General features: G+C 43.2%; 1 protein-coding gene across 1 annotated transcript in view; it reads left to right on the top strand.

Moving 5' to 3' along the window:
- Nucleotides 1-27,381, top strand: part of lrrc7 (leucine rich repeat containing 7) — a 51,404-nt gene that overhangs the window by 7,399 nt on the left and 16,624 nt on the right. The window contains exons 2-12 of the mRNA XM_068743451.1: nucleotides 20,035-20,232; nucleotides 21,685-21,802; nucleotides 21,990-22,068; nucleotides 22,467-22,556; nucleotides 22,825-22,881; nucleotides 23,249-23,312; nucleotides 23,722-23,796; nucleotides 23,896-24,040; nucleotides 24,572-24,644; nucleotides 24,847-24,864; nucleotides 27,167-27,296. Coding sequence (XP_068599552.1) covers nucleotides 20,035-20,232; nucleotides 21,685-21,802; nucleotides 21,990-22,068; nucleotides 22,467-22,556; nucleotides 22,825-22,881; nucleotides 23,249-23,312; nucleotides 23,722-23,796; nucleotides 23,896-24,040; nucleotides 24,572-24,644; nucleotides 24,847-24,864; nucleotides 27,167-27,296 — 1,047 coding nt within the window. The remainder of the gene's footprint in view (nucleotides 1-20,034; nucleotides 20,233-21,684; nucleotides 21,803-21,989; nucleotides 22,069-22,466; nucleotides 22,557-22,824; nucleotides 22,882-23,248; nucleotides 23,313-23,721; nucleotides 23,797-23,895; nucleotides 24,041-24,571; nucleotides 24,645-24,846; nucleotides 24,865-27,166; nucleotides 27,297-27,381) is intronic.

Here is a 27,381-nt window from a genome sequence, read left to right as displayed (position 1 = left end):
TTGTTGTCTTGTTTGCACAGGAAACCTATGAAGATTCAACAAGGAGACTAAAACCGGCTGATTAATTGAACGGCGAACATGTTCAGCAGATCGTGTTACCCATAAGGCCTTGCAGAGGCCCAGTGGGTGGAGTTAAACGGAGGCAGAGATGAACCTGACTGACAGGCCGTCACCCGGGGATTTAAAATCTGCCCACCACTGATCGTCAGGGTGACTGACCGCTGGACCGACTCCTCACACACCGGCATCTGAATTCCCATTGGCCCACAGCACAGGTAAGAAACGAGAGGGGAGGAGATGAGCGCCTCATATCAAATTTGATTTGCATTTGTCATTATCAGCAGCTTTGCTACTCTATCGCCCTTGTTGCTGGAGGAAGGGGTGAGGAAGATGAGGTGTCAGAGGAGGAAATGAAGTTTGAGAGCTAAAACGTTGTCGTCAGATGAGTCACTTTGGTAGGAAACTTTTAAACACAAAATGAGTGAATCGGAGTGAAAAAGACAATAAGTTTATGCTCAAACACGATTATCTGCTGCTTGGAGCTTTTCAGTCAAAGCACATCTCATGTAACGTGTCCTCCAGACACCATGAATGGGTTAATTCGGTTTAATGTCTTTCATGTGACTGTCTTCTGTTAATTATTTCAAGGATTCATATCCAGATGAGTTTGAACATTTAGAGCAGTTGCTCCATTTGGTTTCTTGCTCGAGGGCAAAGTGTCAGTTTCTGTTTGCTAAAATGGAAAAACCTGCCTTTTGTTTCTCGGCCTTTTGTTCTGTGATCAGTGGCTTTTTACTTGGATCACATTGGCTGCCGTACCTGCTGCACTGATGCAGCCATGATGGTGTGGCCAGCTACATTTTCAAACATCATTGGCAGTTTAAAGCTCTTTTGGATGGACAGTCTCATTCAGTCCCCCCAAAAATAACCAGAGATGACTGCAAACAGCTGGATCGCTGACTGTTCATCCACTCATTTCCTGCAAACACTCATCTTTTGCAGGACCGGGGGGGGCTGGAGGGTAACCAACACAGAACACTCTGAGAACATGCACAATCTCCAGCTAACGGAAGAGTTGTTCCTCATTATGCGTCTTCCTCATGGCCTCCGATCAGTCTGCTTCAACAGCGAACAAGAGGGCAAGGATTTCCCCGAGTGTTTAGTGGTGGTGATCAAGATCCTGTTTCTGTTTCACTTTGAATGAAACAGGTATGACGCCCTTTCATGAGGTTTTTCAGCTCCCGATAAATAATTGTATGTTGTTCTGTTTTTTTGGTTGTTTGTGTCGCAGCCTCTTCTCTTTTATTGCCATGGAAACCATGAAACCAGTGCTTCTTTTTATCTTTCTATTATTCCTTTGGGGGCGCTGCAATGACTCCTTTCTGATTGTAGTTTCGTCTACGTTGATTAGGACAGTAGAGCAACAGAGAACATCTGGGAAAGTTCATAGTAATTGAAGGAATTGCTAAATGAATCCCGTGGGACTCGGTGTCCATTTTGCGCTGAGCTGAACAAACATAATGGCTTTTCTGAACAACGCCTGCGTGATTCACTCCTGGGGCCACATTGCAGGAACACCCGGATGAGAAAAGCCTATCAGAAATCCATTTAAGGAAGCAATTTAGATTTCTTCTTTTTTCAAGACGGAAGGAACGTTGAATGCAGTGCATGTTGTCAATCAAGCTGTTGTATACAACTCTGCTGCAGGGAAAGCAAAGAGCTCGATAGCGTCATCATCTGGTATTGCGATTCAAGAATCGCTGCATGCGTCACATGGAATTCATGGCATCTCCGGTAAATTTAAAAATTGCATGCCTCATTATTGCAAATGTATTTCTCACAAACTGGAATATGTGAAAGCAAGCTGAGCAGGAATGTCATCAAATGGGATGGATTTGTGAAGCTGCATCCAAAGTCGTAAACTAAACTGGAGGCACTCCATGAGATAACTTGCAGATCAACCAAAACAAAGAACCTCCAGCTCTCATTGGCTGGGGGTAACAAAAGACGAGTAGCGAAGACGAGGGTTAATGTTTCCCCTTGTCTTGAGCTTTTGGGTTAAGCTAACCGGCTACTGTGTGCAGCCTTTTCCTAACAAATGTATGAGAGCATAATGATTTAACTCTCATTTAACTCTCAACAGGAACCAGAATAAACATATTTCCTAAAGTGTCTAAAATTATTCTTCAGCATGTTGAATTATCACGCTCATAATAACGTGATCGACAATCTTGACTTTTGTCTATGTCATCTCCATCCTTCATATCTGCATTATCTCTTCTTTTCTCTTCTTTTGTTTCTTCTTCTTCTTCTCCTCCTTCTCCTCCTCAGGTGTCCTGTCTGTCAGCAGCAGCAGAAATGGTAACCATAGCAACAGGGAGACTACAAGTTAGAGACTAAGTAAAACAAGAGGAGAAAATAGAGAAAAGGGAAGGAGGCAAAGGAGGCAAAGGAAACTTTAATGTTGAATGCAGCGCCCTCCTTTCCTGGAGCTTCTCCCGGAGCTTGCATCTGTTCTGTCTATCCCTCCAGTGTTATCTCTAATCCTTCATCCATCCCTCTGTGTTCTGGAGTTAAGGGCCAATTATACCTCCTGGGTTTATGATATACACAGCTGCGTTTTCCTCTGTGTGTTCTGTATGCAGTGGGAACCCTCTTCCATTGTAAACGGGTAAAGGATGGATTGTTGCTTGAGGTAAAAACTGCTTGTTAGTTGCATTATTTACTTGTTGTCTGGGATGTTGTGGGTTGATTAAAGGCAGAGAATCAGAGTTACACAGGGTGACTACTGGCTGGAGGGTTGTCTCATTATTTGGTGGCTTCTACTCCACTTTTATTGGTGCAAATTCTTTTGTGCAAATTACCCTTTGCTGAAATCTTTATTCTGACAGAGCCAACAGAGATGAAGTTTTAAAAAGTCTAGGGATATTCACATTGCTGATATGGCAATGATAAAATGTTAATGTCCTCTAATAGTGCAGGCTATGTGCTGGATCCGGAATGTTTGTGTGTGTGTGTGTGTGGGGGGGGGGTTAATCTCATTCATATATTCACAGCAGCCAGAAGTGCTGACGCAAGTGAGAGAAGTGAGGGGAGTAGAAGGAAAGGAAGACATACTTCCATTTATCCATCGGCCCTGCAAGCTCAGGGTGATATTTAATCGAGATACGGAACATATGAATAGTGAATGGAGAGAGGACAAACTAGAGGCAGAAAGATAAAGATGACCATGTAACAAACCCGGCTCCCCATTGGGGGGGGGGTCTGTCCATTTGTGTGCTGACATCAGAATAGGAAACAGAAGAAAGGTTCGGGAGAAATCAGGCAAACAGTGAATATTGACAAGTGAAGAACTATAGATGAGAACAGTATCTTACCAGAAAGAAGTGCAAGAACAATGAAAGCTGCAGGCCAGAGAGGAGGAGGAGCAGAAGCACATCCACATGGATGCAATTGATGCTTCAACCGCATGTGGCATGTAAATGCTGTGAAAGCCCTTTACACCAGTCAGTTGCATGCTGCCCCACCCTGAAGGGGTGTCTCTGCAAAACAAAATACGCCAAATTCACGTGTTTTTACTTGTTGACTGATTCTAGATGAGGCATTATCCCCCGCTATTATGCAGCAATTTCTTCTTACTCATTCTGGGGTGATGCAATTTGTTTCCTTTTTAAATTGCAATGTAAAAACGCAAAAATGAAAACAGTGGCTTGTGCCAGGATTACGCAGGATTAACCCTCCATAGCACACACATCTACTCTGGCTGGATCATCAACGCCAGCGCCAACTCCTGTTGTCTTAATCCACATTTCAAATACAGGAACTAAAACGCTACACTTAATTGCACTCCAGTTACCTAGCAACACCCATTCATAAAAAGCACATGAAGCAGAATGCGGTCGATACAGGCCGAACGTATTCTCAGATTCGATGACGGAAAGGTGCGGGGCGGATGGATGTATCTTTTCAGAGATTAAATAAATGAGTGGAAATCTTGATTTTGTGTAGTAAGGTTATTTAAAGTCAACCTGCAGCTTAGATAGATCTAGTGATTGATCACATGTGATTGATGACACACTCTCCTGTATTACCATGTAAAGAACACAGTCTCCTGTCTTCATACACTATAGCTCCCCTCTTTTCTCAGTCATTCGGTCAGCCTGACGGTCAGGCATCATCATTATTTGTGGGAGTGAACTAAAACTTGGTCTTGCCCCACACCCAGTGTCCAACAAGCTCCTGGCAGAAACAATAATGGACGCCGTGCACAAGACAGCTTTATCAATTGCAGCTTGTGGCTCTAGAAAAAGAAAAGAAAACAGTGATCCATGAAACTGTTTCCATAGCAACCATGGATATTTTATATTGGCAGGAAGAGCACTATGGTGTAACGTTGCCAAATGTTCCTCTCTGCCTTCGCTCCTCTACCTCGATGTTACTGTTGTAGTCTTACAGACAATCAATGCATCTTGTTGACAAGATATCAAACTTGCTTTTATATGTTAAATAAATGAAATTAACACTTGATCAGTTTGTCGTGGGATGGTCTTGGCCCCACTGCTGTGGTTTTAAAGTAACTGTTCAAACTTAAACTTTCATTTAATATTAGTGTCTCTTCAAACGGATTTTTTTTACGGCATTCATCCAAAGGAAACTTCTGACAAATGAAACGCTTCTGTGCGTACCATGGGGAACATTGGTAATATCTTATTTAGTGTATTTGATGCAGCTGATGCTGACACTTTCTTCTGTTGCTGCCTGAGGGCGCGAGAAGACTTAACAGCCGTTTAGAGTCTAGCTGCCACAGATGGTCCCTGAACAAGTAAATGTGAAGATGTCAGTGCTGAGTATTTATTAATGCACCGGAAAAATTTTATGCACTACTTATTTATTTTTTTAGCACATTATATTTGGATAATATACCGTATTATGTTTTATTTTCTCTCTCGCACATTTGTATGTTGCAAATGCACCACAACTATATAGGATGAATGTGTGTGTGTAGGTGTGTGTGTGTGTGTGTATGACGTTTAAATTGAGTCTTCACTTTATGATTCAGGCATTTCTTAACATGTGACTGAGTTAGATACATTTATACTTCAGGTACTGAAGAAAAAAAAACTTACGTTTAGGATAAGATCCGTGACGTTTTGCTGTCACACAGGAAGTGAACTTCAAATTGTGTGTCCCATGTTTCTCATCTAAATGCCCAAAGCTTCCTTCTGTGCCCGGATGAGACGCTGAGGAAAGCAACACAGCAGCATATTTAACACCCTGGAAATAAAACCGAGCCCTCAGTGATTTATCAGGAATGCACACCTGCATGTATTTGATTGGCCACCACAGTGAAATCAATCCTATTAATAGTGGAGGTCTGATTATATTTGTGAAACTGGGAACTGAACGTCTGTCTCTATGGATTCTGTCACTCACTCAATCAAACAAAACAGCTATAATCTATAAATAGTGATGTCACAAAAACGAGAGAGCGTCAAAAGACGTCTGTGGGCATCTCTTATGACTTGAATATCAATGTCAAGGGCTAATGTCAAGCTTCAATCCTATACTCACACAGTGCGTGCGTGGTGAGACGGCGAGGTCTTGCTTCCATGCGCGCACTCAGACGCGCACCTTCATGCGCACGCGCAAACGCACTTCGTCGTCCTTGTTCCATGGAGGCGGAGGCGAGGCGTCTCGCAAGGAACCCATCCGAGGAGCTCTGGCTGAAAGCGGTGCGCGCTTGGATTTAAATCTTGCCCAGTCGTCTGAAATGAGTCGATGCCCTCACCTCCTCCGCTTTCCGGCCCCGCGGGGGTTAAAGACGGTCGCGCCGGGTACCTGTTCACGTCTCGCACGGTTCGTCGGTAGACTGAGCCCATCCGACCCGATGCTGCGGTCATTTTGGTGAAACACACCTGGATCCAGCAGCCTGTTAGATGGATAACTACTCGACTTTACAACGTAAGACTGCGCGTTTCTATCCGCGCACCCTGCACCATTTGTCATCGCTGATCTGTCGCTGGATAATCACATTATATTGTGCATTAAAAGTTGTGCGCAGATGCAACTGAACCGCCTTTACGCACGGTTATCAAGCTCAGCAGCTGCATGATTCTAAAAATGTGGGTCTTAAAGTATATCGCGATATTCCCACGCGGTGTCGTGATCATTCATGTTTTAATTATGTCATCAATCAATATCTGCTCCTGAGCAACACGCCCTGACATTTCTACCGCCCAATTTAACTCTATTACTTCATTCATCCAATGCTCCATGCTCACGAAACAGCCATGACTGCGTGGAGATTGCGTGCGTGCGTGCGTGTGGATGATGATGTCACATGTATGCCCTTCTCTTTGACATGTAGCCCCCAGTCATCCGGCCGTGACAGCTTTGCGCGCTCATGTGAGACACGATCACGCGAGCGCTCGTGCGCAGCTACGCACACACCTGTTCAGTCTCGCAGCCCGAGGGATCGGAGTTTATCGGTCCGCCCATTATCAGTTACAGTAAAAACACAGTTAACACCTGACTAAATGGTTCATTCTGCTCAAGGTTGAACAGTTTTGTTGTTCGGGATCTGATATATTTTATTCCTGCTGTGTGCATTGATTGATTGATTGATTGATTTAGTTAGTTAACGAATTACTTTAGTTATAGTTAGTCCACCACATAAACCGCGTGTCTGTAAATTGCAGTCGCTGCACCGAAGCAGCTTCTTCTAATCAAAGGGAATATTTAATTACGATCATCAATGCAATACATTTCAAAGCTTCTCTGTTCCATTCCTAACACGCTTTACTTTCATCAGGGCTGTGCAGTCGCAGCTAATAGCCTCATGCTGTGTCCTTTTCTGAACAGTCTCTTTCTCTTTGCGTCACGGAGCGCATGCGGCCCGGGCTACGGTACTTTCAGCGTAAAGGAGGAATGCGAGGAGCCACAGTCTCCTCCTCTGTGTATAAAATGTATAACTTCCCTTCTGTCTGCTGTTGGCTGGTGAACACGGCAGAAGCTACAGTATAGTTTTTGGTTGCTGCATGAGAAAGGTGTTCCAGTGGCAATGCAATGCGTTGTATGTAATTATAGACCCCTTATACTTGCTTTAACCCTTTGGTATATGACTATTTGTATACTCAAATAAATTATCTGTACTTAATCCACCCCTGCCCAGAGACTGTGCTTGTATTTGCAGCCTCCTTCTGCCAGCGGTTAGTAACTGATCAGTCAGTGAATTTATTATCTGACTTTTGTTCTCTTTTATGAGAGAACACATGAGAATCATTTATATTTATATTTCTTTTCCCATCAATCTGATTCTGCCCATTTTAGTCCATCTATAGATTGCCTCACGTGTTAATCCTTAAATGTCTGGTTGAATTACAGGAAGCACCTCTAGTGTTGATTGTACTGTCAAGATCCAAGAAAAGATAAACGTAGTAATATTCCTTCTTCCAAGCTCAAACTTGGTCTCTGCTACAGCTCTGACAGGACACTGCTGTTCCTGCTGCTGATGCTGCTGGTTGCCTAGTGACTGTATCCATGGAACTGGTTCCCATCGTCATGGTGATGGGCCAAGGGAAGGGATACAGAAATACCAGTACATCTGCCCCGTGTGAGTGTGAAGATGATAGGTATGATTAGTGAGATTATCAGGGATGGTGATGATGACTATGTTGGCTGTGATTGGTGAATATAGAATAGAAAGCCTTTATTGTCATTGCATAGTGGATATGGATTGGACGTTGCATTCAGGAACACTGAATGCATGGGTGGGAAGATGCATTCAGGAACACGGATGCTGTAAATCCAATTAGGAGGGAATGAGCTGCTTGGCGGAGGTCTGTGCTCTCTGAGTGCTTTAGTTGCTCCGATTAATCATTCACATCATTCCAACTTGATTTTAGACTTTTGGGAGGACAAAACAGGAAAAAAGGGCATGTTAACCGAGTGGAATTAGTCACGGCCCTATTTTAGCAGATTTTGAGTATATAAATCCTCAGTATTTTGTGTTCAAGATTAATCTTACCGCAACCTTTGAAGCCTGTCGGGCATAACTATTTATATTTGGGATGGATTTAAAGCTATAGGCTTGTGTTAATGCAAGAAACTACACACTTATAATCTCATAGGCCTATGGCTTTTTAGCATTTTCTGAAATCCTCCATATCCAACATGGGGCATCGTTACTGCACTTGCGAGAAGAAGAGGGAGGGAGGAAGAGCAGGCGGAAACATGATCCTCTTCGTCACAGCACGTACTGTATTTAACTGTAGTTCTCACAGGCTGCATGAAACTGTTCCAAGCTGATCCCACATAGCCTCGTATCTCATTTGCTTTCCTCATTTAACTGTTTCAGTGTAATCTTTTCCGGATTCGTGACAGCGTCGCCACGATTGGCTCGGGCACGGCGTTCTCTCCAGGGTGACATAGTCCTGTTTTAGTCCGATGGGGGGAAACAAATGAAACCCTTAACTTGAGCTCCAGTGATTTTAGAGTTTTCTGTGGGAAACCTTTCATTCCATTAAGTGAAATTAGGAAGATTTCATAGGCACAGAGCACTCATTGTTTATTTGTGTGCTTTTACTATAAAACTTACCTACATGGAAAAATGAATAGGCGACCCTAAATGAGATGACGACTGAGCATTATAAAGTTCATTCAAACCTAACTTGTTTTAAAAATGTCTGTCTTAGTGCTGCAAAATAAATCCCCAATTCTCCAACCATCTAAGGGATTTATCTTGCAGAAGCACCCAATATTCTTCAGTGCCAACCCCATAGTTGAGAAGATATGCTGCTTTTCTCTATACTCTCATTGTAAATTTAATGCATCACTTAGGGTCTGGGAAAAGGGAATGGACGATTTATCAATTGTTCATGCTGTTTATATATCAGATGATCCATTGATTAATCAAGCAAAATATTTCAACTTTATTTTTTAATCGGTTGATTTCACATTGGGCTCTAAGAACAGGAAATCAATCAAAAGATCAATAATTAACATATTCAGTGTACTCAGCCACTCGCAGGCTTTTTTGCATGTTAAATAATTTCTTCCTCATGAATTGCATCATCATAGTGAATCAATTTTAACCAGACGCGCTTATGTTGCCTTCGCATTTATTATTTTTCATACATCAGTATTTTTGGACCAAAATGTTATTCTCACATATAAGACGCATGTCATAGCAGCATGACGCGATTCCACATGCTTCACCTCGGCAGCTGTGGCTGAGTGGACGTCCTTTTTTAGTGCTGCAGCGATGGGACGGGTCACAGAGCTCTGGGTGTTCCTCTGTCTCTACTAAAAGTGTCTGCTCATCCATTGTGACGGATCAAAGAGCACCAGAGAAGATGACCCGTCGCCGGCAAGGAGGACTCAGTCAAGCCTGGATATTATAGCTAGTATGTGTCAAGCCCATTCTGAGAGTGTGCAGCAGTGAGAGGGCAAAGACACATACAGTATGTGCCTCACAGTCTAACCACATCAAGTATAAAGCATATGTTGTCGTCACGGCAACATGTTGTATAGTAGTATTGTTAATTAATGAGAAACTTACAGTATGAGAAACCACAGGTCACCATGCGATTGTCAAACAACCTGGCAAGATGATGGCAAGGTTTTTCACACTGTGTGTGTGTGTGTGTGTGTGTGTGTGTGCGTGTGAATAACTGAGTCTTTCACACTTGCTCAGTGTGTCACATGGTGTGACCAAGTGCTTCTGCCGAACCTGCTGAGTTGGGTGCACACTGTACCTGCGTGTGTGTGTGTGTAGGTGTGTCTGTGACTGTGTGTGTCAACAGCATCATTCATTGTCTTGCAGGGCATCACCGCATTGTAACTGAGTTTCCTGGACATGAGGTGTTTTGTGTATGAATTTGTAGAACATTTGCGCCACCTCTATTAATAAAATACCAGCAATATTACCAGAAGACCCTGGACTCTTGTGTAACCCTAAATGTTGCTCCTTTTCTGCAGTACAGCATTAACAAGGTACCTCAATTACCTTCTGACTTATTCTCGCTTGCTGCTCGACAGACAGCACAACCTCCCTGCAGTATTCGGCAAAATAGATGAATAGATTCAAAGCCAGCGACAAAATATGCTGAAAAGCAGCCAATCAAACAAAGAGAGTAAAATCAAACGCTCTTTTTATCCCGTGTCTACACTGCAGGCAAATATCCAACCGTAGCGCTTTAAAAGTCAATCCTTTGTGGAATACGGATATGTTTTCAGATTTAATTCATGCCGTGCGTTGGAAGAAAGCAGTGGAAGATGAATTTAATCTTTACGGTCTTGCATTGGAAGTAAGACGTCTCAGTGCGTAACAAATACCTGGCAGGCCGATCATCTCGTTCCCAAATCAATATTTATACTTGGGTTTATCTCTGTTAAGATGCTCCTGGACTCTTAGCCCTCGAGTTGAACGTCAGGATTCCTACTCATATGAATATGGAATTAGTTTCTCAAAACGTGAGCCCAACCAGATCCGGTAAATTCCTGGAAAGAGGATATAATGTGTGACGGTCTCTCAGCTGGTCTGCGTCCTGCACTGGTTGGTCCAGAGCCGCTGTAGCCGTGGGCAACCCAGTCTCCCCTTAATGACAGAAAGGATTGAGCTCCTGCTCTGAGCTCCTCATTAGTCGACTGTGAGTACATCAGGAGGCTTAATGTCAGAGAGAGGCACACAGACAGAGAGCCCGAGGCCACCGTTACGGCCTTTAAGGTCCTCTCATCCGTTTCAGACTTACATTATTTAATGTTGAGGTAATTTAGACCCATTGAGTCATTAATAAAGGCTATTTCATTGTAGCATAAAATAACCACGGACCCTTGTTTTAATGGAAGAGCACTGTGACTCAGATACCATGTGATTGGAGTGAGCAGCGTCATGGATGAACCTTTAGGAAGCTCAACGGCAAGGCTGAAAGAAAGAAAATGTATTTTCTTTACACAGGCAACGCTGGGTTGTATAACGAAATGAAAGTTGCCAATCCCCTTCATTCTAGACACATTGAAGATTTGGAAAGATGCCACTTCCTTTTAGGGTCAAAGGATAATTATTTTCCATCCTCTCCTTTGTAGCGGCCAGTAACAAATGCTTTAAGAGGAAGGAAAGTCAAAATGGTGATAAAACTTCATTCCCTGGTCACTTAAAACTCAGTAAAACTAACTCCTGTCATAAAAAATAAAAAGAACTTGCTAGGGAAACACACGTGTGAATAACACAGATGAGCGCCGTTACTTCATGTTGTAAAAAGTGCTTTTTCATATTTAAAGGATTGAGGTGTTTACATCAGTGACAAGGAGCTGCTGCAGGATGACACATGATTTTTTAATGATATTTTTGGCAACGCTTGTTCTTCCGCTTCGTTTTTAAGTGTAAACTGCTGTCATAATGCCCCATAGAGCTTCGTACAACCTTGTAAGCATATCAAACATTCATTACTACAGTATATCAGGAGCCGTGCTCTGTCTCTGAAAGACGTGCCTGATTTTTTCTGACTAAGACGGCATTTTGAATGATGGCGCCCATTCGTGACGTCACCTTTGAGATGTATTCATTTAGTTTGACAGCATTTTCGTGTGTGCGTGGAAGCCTCAATCCACGCATATCTGAGTGTACAGAGTGTGTGGACCAACATGTGAGTGTATGAATTGAGCAAGAGAGAGAGAGCGAGAGAGGATTGCTGACTAAGTATTTTCTAGTCTCCTTTCCACCCTGAAAATCTTTGCCTTTCGATCCCATTACTTAAGCCTGTGTTTCTAAAGCCCAGGTGATTAGGCCATCTTTAACTCACTCTCTCTCTCTCTCTCTCCCTGTTGTTTGGGGTATCTCTATATGGCAGCCTGTTTTGCTACCCGGACATGGCTGCAGGGTTTATTTGTAATTCAGCTACACCTCACGATATGGGCGACTAGCATACAGTAGACACTGTATTTATTTAGGGTTAACTTAACCAGCCCATACAGATGTGCATAAATACATTACACAATGCTAACAGATGCATATCCTCCCTTACCCAGGTCACACAGCTCCCGCCCGGTCTGAAGGTTCCATTCAAATGCAATCATCATGCAGGAACAAAGATGTAGCTGGCTACATATATCATCCAACACAAGTTATGGCATTAACCTTCTTCAAACCTCTTTTGTCACAGTTGAGAGGGGCATGACTGCAGTACAACCAACAAATCTGGGCTGTTAAGAACATGTGCAACATTTTACAAAAACAAATGTCTGCACACAGCAGACAGATATGAGCTTTCAAGCACCTGTAAATGTTAGGAATCCCTCCTCCTGACCACATGTGGATGCTCACAGACTACTGTTATATTGTAAGGATCACTTTCATGGTCAGTGGTTGTAGGCCTGTATTTGCGGTTCCCTTTTAGCGTGCAGTCATTTTGCTGGAATCTGGTGGGAATGCAGATCCTTGTGCAGAAATTCAGTCTGAAGACATTCTGATCAGATCAGATGACAGAATATTACAACGTATGGCCACTTAATGTCATCGTAACGACCGACCTGTTACTAAAATGACTCTATCCATTAGAGTAACTGGTGCGGAAGACATGACAAAGAGCACGCCCAGACTGGGCATCATCTTGCACCGCGGTTGTGGGAATGATGTGTCATTAATTTTTCAGTTTAAGTACCTTTGCAATGTCAGTGAGAAGAATCAGAGTTAAATATTCCTGCAGCAACAAAATCCTCCTGTTAATATGACACAGTGTTCCACAAGATCAGCGTGTGAGCTGCGTCCCTTTAAACTGCTGCGAATCGTGATGGCGAGGTTCAGCCGGTGCCCGGGTTGTGTGGGCGTGAAGTGTCTCGCCCTTGACTTAACTGAATTTGCCTTGTGATGCCCACGTCTCTGGGTTGATGGCATCGTGTAGCATCGTCGTGACTGGCGTGATGCGCGTTAATGCGCTCAAGCGGAGCGGTTACCTCCTCTCTCTGAGTGCTTCTCCCACCACCTCTGTTTCTGTCGGCACAGGAGAGGTGTCCTCGGTTACCCTGCAATGCAAATAGCCGGGGCTTTGCTTCTTTGCAATTTTTGTGCATTCATGCCTTCATTTGAAATCATTGGCAGAGAGACGAGTGAAAACGAGCAACAAAGGTACCCTGTTTCTCGTCATTGCTTCATAAAACCTGCAACATTGTGGCATTTGCTAATGGCTGCTTCAACCATCACTTGAAACGGTGTGGCTGGTATGTGTTACACACAGTGTGCAGCAGCCTCTTGCTAGCAGAATCCCAGCCAAAGCAATACTGAATGGAATATACAGTGTTTGCTGGATGCTGTGGGACAGAGGGTCTGTGGTAATGTTGCCGCATTTGGGAATATTGTACATCTTAGTCATTAATTCTAGCTGCGCTGGACATGATGTCTGGTGGAGAATCACTGTTTAACATTAGTTTAAAAAGAATAGATGAAGATAATTAATGCTTTTTCTGCATTCTGTTGTGCCAGAAACACACCAAGGAATGAAACCATATGCATGTCAAGTCATGGTGTGTTTAGGATAAAAATGAATCCACTCCATGCAGGTCCGACCTGCGCGCCGAGACCGAGTTCACATTCTGTTATAAAACACTGAGTGTTGAATTGATTTCCATTGATTCTCGGTCGATGCTCCTTACCTGAGGGACTTGATCAGTGCTGCTGCATAAAGCTTTTCAAAACGGTGCTATTAGCCACAGCTTTTTAATTAGTGTTTTATGGTAATTTGGGCAATTGAATCCTTGGTTTCGCCCTGCGATGAACTGGCGGCTTGTCCAGGGTGTCCCCTGCCTCTCGCCCATTGACTGGTGGGATTGGCTCCAGCTTGGCCCGTGACCCGATGGCGGAATAAGCGGTGAGAAAATGAAATGAAATCCTTGGTTTCCATGGCAACTATACTCACCGTGGAAATGAATGAGCGTTAAGGAAAGCTTTTAGGGATAAAAATTAACAAACAGGTGTTTATACAAATCGAGAATGTCATGCAAGGTGAGAGAAAAAACACTGCAAACGTAGGCCCTTGAGTTCATTTTGAAGAGACTGCTTGTAATGGAGATCAAAAGATTTGATTCCCGCAAGTGTGCGTCCGCGTTGGAGTGGCCTTGAGGGAGTGATGTAAACCCAACGTGGCTGTCTGAATATTAAAGCTGAAGGACGTCAATTCACCCAAGAGAAGCCACCGCATATTATCTGTTTTCATTTTGGACGGAGGCAGGCTGGAGCGGAGGAATAAGGCGGTAGGAGGCGGTCGATGGGCGACAGAGGCAGCAGCAGGTGATAGCTGGAGCGAACGCATGAATAGAGATCTAGATAGTCATGCACAGCTATCAACTGGCAGGAAAAAAGAGATTGACTCCAGGCCAGACAGGGAGGAAGAGAGGGATGACAGAAAGATAGAGGTTGTTCCAGATAGCAGCAGGCCTCACAGTGCATGTTGAGTGTTTTTCAGGTGAAGGTGAAACATTCTCTTGTAATCAGGGCTCCCTGTGGGTGATGCATGCATGCTACCAGGCAAAGAGTCAAAAGGTTTTAAGGCTCATTCTTCAAGGATCACGATGGTTAGTTCAAGGTCAGGGAAAGGGCTCAGGAACACTGAGCTCCCGCATTTCTCCTCAAATCCACTTAACTCAGAGGGTCTTTCATCTTATCGTTTTGATTCAGGAGGATGAAACCTTTGACTTGTCAGGATTATTTTTCCGAATCCTGCAGGAAGTTGTTTTCAGTGGAGAAAAGAAAAGCAATGCATCTCCTTGCGACACTGCTTGAGATAAAAGGTTATCGCTAATAGACGGGGTCGCTGGAGTTGGAGTGAAGTCTTTTTCAGGGGGCTCATGCTTCACAATGAGAAAGGAACCCGGCCATAAGTGAGTGTGTGATCTAAATCAGACAACATCATCATGTTGAGAACAGCGATCAGAAATCCAGCCTTCAAAATGTTCACTCAAATTAACCTGAAACTTTAAATAACAAGTGTCTCTGTGTGATCTATGAATAGTTTGTATCTTCTAGGCCAACAGTATGAAGACATGGCACTGTTAAAGCTGTGTGTGTGTGTGTGTGAGAGAGAGAGAATCTTCTTTCTACTGTTATGTCCTTCAGGCTCTGAGTGTTGGATGAGCAGCTTGGGCACCAGCATGGCGAGGTGACCTTAAATAACTAAACACACACACACACCTCTAAACTTTTAGAGACATTAACACTTCAAATCAAATGAAGTGTCTCTTTATCGGTCCTCATTGTTAGATGAAAGAGTTAAGAGTCTGTTTTTGAATCTCTTCCAGAGGAACAGATAAACGCGTGATGAAGAGTGTGTGTGTGTGTGTGTGTGTGTGTGTGTGTGTGTGTGTGTGAGAGATTCAATGTGACTTGTCTTCACACAAAGCCTGAGACCTTTGTGGCATCAATCTGTTGCTGCAGAGAAACATCAAAAACATCTAATTGCCACCTTTGCTCTTTACAAACGATCCAGACCAGAAAACGGAATTTGTTTCTCTTTCTTTCCTTCCAAACACACGAGTAGTTTATCTTTCCAGTGAATCAGCTCCTAGATTTTTTTAAATAGACATTTTGCCTCAGTAGGGCATCTTATTTCAAGTTGACGGCTCGCATGGACTCAGCGACTCGGCTCTCCTCTGCTACCGGCAAAATAACAGAACTCCTGAGATTATCCTCTTTTACCTATTTAATATGTGATAACTGAATTTGTTGCTACCGAGCGAGACTGCCAAACAAGATTTTGTGATAATGAGCTCATGCATGATGGAAAAATGCGTATCCTACATGGAGACAAGATATCTTCCTTTCCTTTTTCATGGGGTGGAGGGATGGGGTCAGAGGCTGAGAGCGAAAAACTTAAGCAGCTGTAGGTGGCGTGTTTAGAGAGCCTGAAAGGGAAAAAGTGGCGTTAGGAAGGAGGGAGGGAGCAGAACCGGGACATCGGAGGTAGAACCCTGAAAGAACAGAAAGGAGAAGAAAAAACAGATTGAGATGACAGAAGGCGAGAAGAAGAGAGAGACGAGGCTCAGATAAACCCATTTCCCCGTGAGTTTCATCAAGAACAGTTGGACAACTGAAGCCGTGAGATGAAGAACCAAACAAGGCGATCTGGAAATGTTTGTGAACAGCCAGTCGACTCTCTGATGACGATGACATCACTTTAAATCTTCTGTTTCATAGCAACGCGGATGTTTAAAGCATTAAACCAGCGACTATGTCCAATCTCCAGATGGATGAACTCAATTGCAGGTTCAGAAGATAAATGTCTTTGCTTTTTTGTAAAGTCGTTCAAAAACAGTCCCAAATATTTCTTTAAATGAAACCGTCTGATCATATTAGTGGGAAAATCATCCAAATTAATGATGAAATAAATGCAGCCTGAAAATGACCTCTTGTCAGCCAAGCTTCACCTTGTCTCGTCATTCCTCCTGCTCCATTTAAACGGTTTCCTCCTACTCTGCTGCACCGGCTCATGAGGCATCCTCTCTTCCGGGGTTTCCGGCTTGTAGATTTTTGGACTGTCTCCTTCTCTGCTTCTATTGGATAATCTGTGATCCGAAGCTAATCTGAGTAAAGCTCACACTTTTGCGCACTGTTTCCTGAATCATGCATTGCCTGTTGTCACCAGTTTATCATGACCAGTCCTAAGTAAATGTGTGCATGCCAGAAACACCTTTTTTCGGTCATTTGGTGGCTGGGGTCTTAGTTCAGGCAACACTGCTCGGTCCCATTTGGTGCATATGAGTATTTGTTCATTCGTGCATGTGAGCATTATTGCTTTCCATATTTTTGGGTTCAGGTGAATTGCCAGCTGCTCCGTTTGCCGTCATGTCGGTTGATTGTTATTTTTAGTGTCGGTGATGCAAGGATCGTTGAGTTTTATAGACATACCACCTGGAGCCACTGTGGTAGGCGTATTGGACCGACGGTATGTGATGTGTCTGTGTAAAAATAGCAAGACCGTGATTTACAGACTGTGTTGCGATTCCTCACCAGACCATTGGTTATGTTGGCCTTACGCCGTCCTCTCTTACTCAGCAGCAAATGTGAATGAGGCTTTAGACAGCTGCAAGACCAAAGGTTGTTGCAGCAGGTGGAGTGAGGTGTTTCAGAAGAATGAATGAATCTAAGCATGCACATGCATGTAACTCCTGTAATGCCAGAGTTTGAATTGTGAGAGGGTGCAGAATCCAGGGAGGGGGGGCTGCAGACTGCAGCATTTATGAAATCCAGAGCGACTCGGATTAGCTCGCATTCAGGTGCTATAAAGGTGTCTCATATTTCTGCGTGGACGTGGAGCGTCACCGAATGTGGAGCGATCGCCCACTGAGTGCAGCGTGTTCTCTTTTATGACAGAGCGAGAGCAAAATATACACCTGGATCCTTGGAGACGGTCTCTATGGCAGCTGTTACTATGGTGATGGTGGTCATGGGTCCCTGGGGGGGTTCACTCAATGGAGGCGATACGGACATTTGAACTTTAATGAAGAGCTGAGAGATGAGGACCGGTGGTAGCAGCGATGCAGAGTACAATGGAGTACAGTACATTTGCACAGCTGTCAGTCTCGATATGTCTGCCTCTTTTTATAGCAGTAGCTGAAATATTCTTACTGGATCACAAAATTACATTTGGAAGAAATTTCTTTGCGATGTTAAAGTTGCAGATTAAACTCCACTTTTGTACGTGTGCAGCTTGCATCAGCTGATTTGTGTTCCTCCCTCCTCATATTCTTTTGTGCAATCACCATTGTTATGGTGTGTGTGTGTGTGTGTGAGAGAGAGAGAGAGAGAGAGAGAGAGAGCATGTACACATGTAGAGATGCATCTGCAGTCAGTCTGCTCTGTCATGCTGTTTCCATAGCAGCAGCGGGAGCCAATACAGCCAACCACGCTCTCTTCCGAGTTTCACCCTATTGGTGCCGGCTCACTCTGACTCTTCCTGCTTTTTTTTTTTTTGTTGAACTCTTTGGGAGTGGAAGCACTTTAGCGTACCCCTCACATTCATGCATTTACGACAACCGATTAAGACACACAAGGAAATAGTAAAGACACCAAACAGTGCTTCCCTTTTTCTCTCTTTTTCCGTTTGTCCATCCTCTTTTTTCATACTTCCTCTTGCACAATTCGTCTCTGGAGGAGTCTGTGTCTGCAGTCAGTGCTCATGGTTGCCCGTGTAAAAATCTCCAAATATCTCTTAATATTTGTCGTTGCACCTACTTTCTGAATCTATGGGTATCGTCAACCTTCTCCTTTTGTCTGCTTGCTATTTTTAGTCTGCTCTCTGGATGCATATTTAAACTGTTAAATATAGACTGTGAGCGTAGGAGCCAGCAGCTGCAGAATCAGTGGCTAGCAAAGAGATTTTTACTATAGTGCTTTTACATGTTTGTCCTTTTTACTACAGTGCTGTTGAGTTACTAGCGTATAGACTACACTGCATCAAGATTTCTTGATTTGTTTTGTTTTTTTACACGTGTGAACGCTTCTCTGCTGTGTAATACTCATTGTTACAGTCCCACCCGTTCCCCAGGGGCTCACCTTTAAGCTCTAAACATGAGGGGATAGACCGGAACCGGTGCCATGAAACGCGCTGCCTGCTGGGTTTAGACAAACTGTACACAAACGGTAAATCCCGGCTCGCCTCATTACACCCGCCTTGAGCACGGCTGCGGATAAGAACGCATCGATTTTAATGCTCCAGCTCTTTATCTTAAAGAGTCCTGCCGGATCTGTGGTCTGGTTTTATCCGATTTTCCCGGCCTGATAACGCCGTTGTCCCCACAGATCTGAAGATCACTGTGTCTATCGTCTGCATTCATCTGGTCGCACTGTGAAGTTGAACATGTGTGTTTACCCACAGATAAAGCTGCAGCTTTTATCTCCATGCCTACTGCTCTGCTGGCTTCATCGCCTCATTTTCATCTTCTCCTCCTCCTCCTCCTCCTGCGTCTCCTTTCAGTCCATCCAGTTGCTTCACACCGCTGCAGCTGCTAACTCATCATCACTCCTGTTTGTTCCCTTGCTTCATTTCTCCCTTGGCCTCTTCTTCATCTCAGCTGATTTTTTTAGCTCATTCAGATCAAACAGGAAATTGCAGCGGCAGTCAGATAGCTGAATATTCACTCTTTGTTCTGTTTGAAAGGGTTATCAGTAAATGTCTTAATTCGTCAATAGATCGGGTGCAGTAAGCGTTTGAATTCCTGATGATTAAGCTGAGTGATCATTTCTTCTTCAGTGATTTTTGATACCCATGCTTTGGCCACAGCCTCTTGGCTTTTGAAATGGAGTCATGCACTGGAATGGATTAGGAAGGCTTCCGTCTAATTATATGGGTGGTTGTTTGAGAGGAGTGCGTTGAATCTCCTCCTGCTGGGCGCCGGGTAACTGCTGCGTGCACCTGCCTCTGGTTTCCACCTGCACGGCAGAGGAAAAGCACTGCAAGCTCTTGTTAATCTTATTTTACGCTGATCTTTATCTGTGATGAGCTTGTTTGGGAATTTCACCGATGCATGTGTTTCAAACCTAAAGGAACTCATCGAATTCTGTTTCAATGTTGCACTGTACTTGTACGGTGTTGACAATGACAAATAAAGCTTTCCATTTCCATTTCCATTTCCAGCTTTCCATTTCCATGCTGAATGGATAACAACGGCAAATGCTTTTTACCCTGAATGCTTTTGTATGGAGGAAACGCTGACCCAAATATAAGAATACAGCATGGGCCTAAATCTGTCTCCGCAACATGGGCTTAGCAAAGTCATGCTGACAAAATAACAGCAAGTTACTCTTGTAACCTTCAGCCAAAACTTAGCAGGAGATGAAACGTGTAAGAGTTTTCTGGTCACTCCATCCATGCATGATTTATAACCACTATTCCTCTGCAGCTGTGTGGAGGAATAGAGTGTATCCCAGCGCAAAACAGGCACAAGGGCAGAGGGCAACTAAGCGAAAGGCTTATGCTTCTCCTGATGAACTAAGGCCCTCTGAAATATACCTAATGTTCCTCTCATTTTCTTGGCTCTATAGTGCAGTGTCTGGAAATGACCACTAAGCGGAAGCTGATTGGCCGGCTGGTGCCGTGCCGTTGTTTCCGCGGCGAAGAGGAGGTGATCTCAGTGTTGGATTACTCCCATTGCAGCCTGCAGCAGGTCCCCAAGGAAATCTTCAGCTTTGAGAGAACTCTAGAGGAGCTCTACCTAGATGCCAACCAGATTGAGGAGCTTCCCAAGGTAAGCATGTTTAGCCCTTTCTGCTTGATGTCACGCCAGCCCATTTGTTTACTTGTATAAATATATAGCTTGTATAAAATGGTACCATTGATGTCAAATTAAAGAAAAAACCTTTATCACCAGTCGTGCAAATCATTTAAACTGGACTGAAGACCTAATGGAAAGGTTTTAGGTCTAAAGATAAAACAGTTCTCATTATTTGCAAAATTAGCAAATTTTTATTACTTAAATAAAACCTTCTGAACTGGATGGACCCGATCGTTGCTAAAATATACCTCGATGGCAATAGCAACAGAATTTGAGTTTAACATTAAGAAGGAGCATCGCAGGTGTCGTTTAAGAGGGTTGCTCCATTTTATTGATACCCTGTCCTGGTTTACATGAACTGTGAAGGAAAGCTTCACATCCTTGACATTCTGTGGCTGAGTGTGTGCCAAGACCGGGCAAGAGCCATTGAGGCTGCCAGAGTGACTGGCCTTTATGCAAGAGGGTTGGAGAGCTCCTTGTGGGTGTGTGAGTGAGTGATTGTGTCTTTAAGTATAGTCGCCTGTGGCCACAGAGCAGCCCTTTCAATCCTTAGTACTGGCTAGCATCTCTGGACCTTCTGCCTGCACGAGCTCGGTTCATTGCGCATGTGGTTTCTAAGTGGCTGCATGAATGAATGAATGCATGAATGCGAGGGAGCCCCTTGCACGCCATGCAACACTTTCTTTTTTTTTGCCTCAATCTAATAATTTTGAGGATACATCATGTGGATGCCATGTCCACATATATGCCCAGCTATATGAAATGCATCGGCTTTAAATGCAAACAGAGTCACCCGAAGAACCGAGAAAACAGCGGCAGGTTGGCCCGAGAACTCTTATCTGACTTGGATGTTTCTGCTGAGGCACACCAGAGTCTCTGTTGTTAAAGGTCAAACTAGCTCACCCTGCAGCCATCTCTCTCTCTCTCTCTCTCTGCAATCAAAACAAATAGTTCAATCCGGTCATCCAAACAGTACAATATTTCCTTACCTGATTATTTCTTAATTGTATTTCCTAAATAAAATGCCAATGTTCTAATGTTCTATTGGTCTAAAGAGCAAAACAGAACATGTGGGAATGACGTACTCACTTGTATATATATTTTAACTAACGCAGATAGATCTGCCTGCGGAGAAATGTCTGTGGCGAGATAATTACTGACTGGCATGAAGGCATGATTTATTTCTAACTTGATCTGTTTGCTTTGGTATTTTCAATACATGATTTTTGTGTGTCGCTTAAGGTCACCAAATGTGTGAGATTAATTGTGGTAGCGAAATGGCAACGCCTTCACAACAGTGTTGCTGCAAAGTGTTGCATGCCTCCAGCTAACTTACTCTGACTCTTTGTAGCTCCCTACTAATGGTCTGTGTGAATTGGCCAACTAACAATAATATTCCATTGTTTCCCCACCACGTTTCCATAGCAACTCTTCAACTGCCAGGCCTTGAAGAAGCTGAGCATGCCTGATAACGACTTGTCCAGCCTGCCCACTACCATCGCTGGCTTGGTTAACCTCAAAGAGCTGGACATTAGTAAAAACGGTAAAAGTCCTCTCTGCACCACAGATGACCCGGAAGCTTCCCTTCTTGCTCAACTGCCACTAGAAGTGGAATAAGGTCCAATCAAAGTCTTCCCCGAGGCATCCTAGAATAACGGACAGAACAACATCCCATCCATTGTATTAATACAAAAGCACGTGACCTTTCCTCTTCCCTCTCTGTCCGACAGGTATCCAGGAGTTTCCAGACAATATAAAATGCTGTAAAGGCCTGTCTGTGGTGGAGGCCAGCGTAAACCCTATCACCAAGTAAGATGCCAGGGTCTCGTTTACACGACGACGACATCGTCACTGACACACGGCAAAGTTTTCAAAATAATCCACGTGAAAAAAAAGAAATCTGCTGGATAACAACCAGAGGGAAAACACATCCAACTCTGCTTGAGATGTTGCTGCTGTTACCTCTAGATCTAGTGCGTGTGTGTGTGTGTGTGTGTGTGTGTGTGTGTGTGTGTGTGTGTGCGTGTGTGCGTGTGTGCGTGTGTGTGTGACAGAGCGAGAGAGATAGAGTGATGAGTCATCTGCAGGCTAACAGCGGTTGTATCTACGGGGTGGTGATGGAGAGGTTGTCAGCATTTTCATCCATTGACATATTTCAAGGACACACACTTTGTCTTTCTCCATCACAGTCCTTTTGTCTCCCACAGACTTCCAGATGGCTTCACACAGCTCCTGAATCTGACCCAGCTCTTCTTAAACGATGCCTTCTTGGAGTATCTGCCAGCTAACTTTGGCAGGTAAATCTTCCCTCTGCATTTCTAACTTGTATTTTATCCAGGTAAGAGTGACAGGGCTGTATTTATTTTTTTATTTTTTTTAATTACTCCATTTCCAGATGTTTGTCTGCCAGTTTGCAGACTGTGTTTTTCTGAGTTGGGCTAATGTCACACACATCAGATACAATTTTATCTGATGAAATATGCGGAAGCTCAGTGACATCCGCTAATTTGAAGATCTGGTCTCTGATGATGTGGAGTCATTGGTTTGATCTGCCCTCTGTTTTAGACTCTCCAAACTACGGATCCTGGAGCTGAGAGAGAACCACCTGAAAACTATGCCAAAGTAAGACGAGCCTCATCTGTATCAAAGCTATATGCACCAGTTTGGAAAGTGCTAAAATTAATTTACTGGGGTATAAATTAAACAATGCCTTCATCATCAGTGGCAAATTATCCATGTCACGTAAAAAAAACAAAGAGAGATGCAATGAAGGAAAACCACAGGAGCCAAATCAGCAGAGCAGAAATATAACTGTAAGATATAATCTAGTTTAGTAATGATTCAAAGGTTTGAAAGTTTTATTTGTCTGATCTACAAATTACAAAAGTCTAAATAACATTAATTCAGAATAAGAGTACAAATGAGGTATAAAAACAGGAAAGACAAACTTTACATGTCGTATTAAATGTTGTGCATTCTGTCCTCTCAGGTCCATCCACAGACTGACACAGTTGGAGCGCTTGGATCTGGGTAGCAACGAGTTCTCTGACATGGTGAGACTGACCGCTGCCGCATACATAAGTTCAATGTGAGAACCGTATTTATTTGTCATGGGAGCAGATGGGAGGGAGAAATAAATCACACAGGTCTTGTGTGTTTTAAGTTTATGCTGAAAAACCCAGTGTGACGTATGGTGAATCCTGTCGGCTCGCTATCCATCTGTTGTTGGAGGGGGGGGGTGGGGGGGCACACAGGGGTCAGCCATAGTATGAGTTGTTTAGCTGGAAGGTCCACTTCCTGCCAAGATGACAGAAAGCGGAGTGAGGTCTCACTCTGCCAACATTTAAAATGTCCTTATTCATGAGACCGCGTCCCTTCCTAATGAATAATTCTGATGTTTTCATATAAATAGCCACCTGACTTAATACTTGTTGCTTAATGAATTCTCTGTTTGCATGTTAGCCGGAGGTGTTGGAACAGATTCACAACCTGAAAGAGCTCTGGCTGGATAACAACTCTCTACAGTCCATACCCGGGGTGAGAGCGCTTGCAGCAATAGCAATGAATAAATTATTATTATTTTTTCTATTTTGCTCATTCGTTCTCCCTTTCCATTCACGGCCCTCCTTGCTGCAGTTGCTAGGAAAACTCCGTCAGTTGCGGTACTTGGATTTAGCTAAGAATCGTATTGAGACGTTGGACGCGGATATTTCAGGCTGCGAGGCCTTAGAAGACCTGCTGCTGTCCTCCAACATGCTGCAGCACCTCCCTGACACTATAGGTACCGACGCAAAAGCATGCATGCACAATCACAGAAAAAAGAAACCCTCCATTGTAGCTCCTGGTGGCACTATTGGTTTTTATTTGGGAACATACTGCTTTCAGAGAGGAGAAGCATGGTAACCCATAGCAACGATCCACCGATTTACACGTTTAATCCTGACAAAGTGAGATGTTATACTTCCAGCTATGACTTATGCAAACATTCCACCAATGAAGGTTTTGAAGGTGTACTCAAAGGATTTAAAAATGCACTTCTTTTTTTTTTTGTAAAACTTTTTTCCCTATTCTCTTTCAGCATCTACAGGGCTGGTTTTAATGATAAGTTCCAAACAACAAGAGAATACGGTTGAATCCTTAGTGGTTTAGTTTTTGCTTACGTTGAAGTAGGATCAAAGTACAAACCTTTGGGGGGTTGGGATTTATAAAAGTGGGCCTTTCAGGACTGGATTAATTTATTTGAATTTATTTGAATAGCAAACTTTGCACGTTTGTACTTCTGTGTACTAAATCAATATGTGTGTATTTTAAGGAATGTTGAAAAAGATGACAACGTTGAAGGTGGATGACAACCAGCTGACCTCACTGCCTAACACCATCGGGAGGTAAAACACACACACACACACACACACACACATGCACAGAGAGCAAAGATTACTATTAATCCAATGCAGATTAAGCCTTCACCATCATTTTTTCTACGTAGGTTGATCTTTGTTGGGTTGTTGTTGTTTTCCTTGTTTTGCTGGCTGATGACTGGGAGGGGGGGTTCTGTGTGTTGTGTTTGCTGCGTTGCTGTGGCGTTAGTGCGAAGCCAAAGCAGGGGTGAGTAACAGTAGCGTACCCGATCCCGGGGTGCGTTCAGAGACGGATGGATGTTCAGCTGCGTTACAGATATGAACACACAACTTCAAATCAAGTAAATTACATGCAATGTTTTAAATCAGTTACAACAAAAATGGAACAAAAAAAACTACTTACTAAAATGATTGCATGAAAAATAATTAAAATAATTTGATGAATAGTTTGATTCATCACAGGAATAAGATTTGCTGCCTTTGAAAAAGAAAAAACGATCAGTTATATTTAAATTGACAAAAACATTTGTAAAAGGAGGCAATGATTCCACTCAATCATGTTTCCCTTATTGATCGATTCTAGGAGAAAAACAAACTAAGCAAGGCTTATAGAAATATAAAATCAATAAATGTATTTTGCTCCTTATTTTACTTCGATTTTGTCACCTGTGATGAATCATACTTGACTTATATGTTGCTCTTTGCAACATATTTGTATCTGACCGCTCTGAAAACAGTTCGTCTTCCTGAACATGTCCCATTTTTAGCCTCAATGAGTAGTGCTGTAAATTCATTGCTTCCTCTGACGAGATCCTTTTCTTATCCTAATTGCTGCTTACTAACAAATGATTTTATTTAGGTTCATTTATACATAAGACAAATTATTTTTACATTACCAGACAAGCTTACAGTGGCGTAATCCTCAACTAGAAAATAATATATTTTGATAAATCATCTTCTTCAGCTTTTTAGTCGAAATCACTGTTTTGCCGTGCAGCTAAAAAACAAAGACTTGCGAGCTAAGAAACTTGATCTGATTTTTCACGGGATGAATATCCAGTGAATTGTTCCTTTAAGTGTAAATGGGTTAGTCTGTGTCGCTGCAGAATGTCTGCTCCGACCTCAAACAACGTTGCATCAGCACAAGCAGATAAACACTGTGTGTACGCAGAGCTGAAGCTTGTAGTCGATTAAATTGGAATAAAAAAACAAGGGAGTTTTAGAGTGCGGCATCTTGAAATGAGAATGGAAGTGAAGTCTTATGTTTTACCTTCAGTGCTGATTTTTTGGGGGGGCAATTATCCTTGCTGTTAGCTCCTTTATCTTAATGAGCAATCACCTGGTGAAATCCTGCAGTAAAGCATGTATGCTTCCTGCACGAAGGAGGCTCCAGAAGCTTAACGCGACCTTGTGATGAACCACTGAGTGACTGTTTCCTTCAAATGACTGCTGCTGAGTGGAGGATTATTTTTATGGATGGTTGGCAGATGGTGGCCAAATAGTCTTTGGAGTGCTGTTAAAAAGTCAAATTTGACACTTTCAATCTGGGCTACATATTATTGTGGGAGATATTTAATTTGTTTTATACTGAAAATGTTGAAAAGTGAGTGATGAAGTGACCTTAAATCTTGACGTCGAATATGGGATTTCCCGTGTTCCCGTTCTCATGGAAGCGCATATGGCGGCCCAGATGGTTACGGTCCATTGGGAATAATAATAGTCGAGTATTGTTAACAGTGACGGTACATTAATGTAAAACTGTTGTCCCTCTAGAATTAGCCTGCTGTTATTGTGCTGCTAGGCAAACGATGGTTTTCGGGGGTGGGTGGCTGCAGGAATGCTATCCCTCGCGGTTGACTGAAAGGGTTGAGATCGAGGTTGAACAAATTCCAATACCAAGGCGGATAAGTGGGAACGACATCAGCTAAGTGAGACCAAATGGATGTAGGTGACGCCTAACCAAAACGGATTGGCTGGTTAAGAATTAATTAGCTGGCCGATTAATAGAATTGGATGATTCTTCAGCGTGATGAGCGTTTCCTTCTCTCAACACGCCCCCACCCTATGTTGTTGCTATTAAGACAAATGTCTCTTGTTATCCATAACATATTAGAACACAAGCGTGTTTAGCGTCGCTTTATATTTTACGTACTCTTAACAAATCCCAAGAAAAGGCCACAAACAACAAAGCTCCTCTCAAAAGTATCGATCATCCAATTCCAACCCAAAAAATATTCTTTAAAAAAAAAGATTTTGTATTGCTCAAATTTGGAGTTGTTTGGGGCTTTTTCAGCTCATGGATGTTGCAGCAAACATATGTGGAACATGTCTCCCTGTGCAACATGTGGCTGATGGATGTTTTTTTTAAATAATAAGCTGTATACAGCACAGACAGGATTTGTTGGCAGTCGGAAAAATGAGGAGTAGATTCATTAAAACCCGTATCTGTGCAATTTTAAGGTCGCAGCAGAGACTTTGCAGTCAGCGTAATCATTTATCCGACATTTTCTCTGCGTCGCTTCCTGTCTGCCTCTGTTCCTTTGACCCAGCCTGTCTCTGCTGGAGGAGTTGGACTGTAGTTGTAATGAGTTGGAGTCTTTGCCGCCCACCATCGGCTATCTGCACAGCCTCAGGACCTTTGCTGCAGACGAGAACTTCCTCACAGAGTTGCCCAGGGAGGTACGAAGCATGATGAGGACCTCTGTACCATTCCTCTTGTCCAGATGTAGTTATTATTTAGAAAATCTGAAATCTGGATCGGTAG

The sequence above is a fragment of the Brachionichthys hirsutus genome, chromosome 9, assembly GCF_040956055.1.
Source record: "Brachionichthys hirsutus isolate HB-005 chromosome 9, CSIRO-AGI_Bhir_v1, whole genome shotgun sequence".
Classification (NCBI taxonomy): domain Eukaryota; kingdom Metazoa; phylum Chordata; class Actinopteri; order Lophiiformes; family Brachionichthyidae; genus Brachionichthys; species Brachionichthys hirsutus.
The sequence above is the reverse complement of the archived record's forward strand: the minus strand, read 5'-3'. Positions and strand labels throughout refer to the sequence as shown.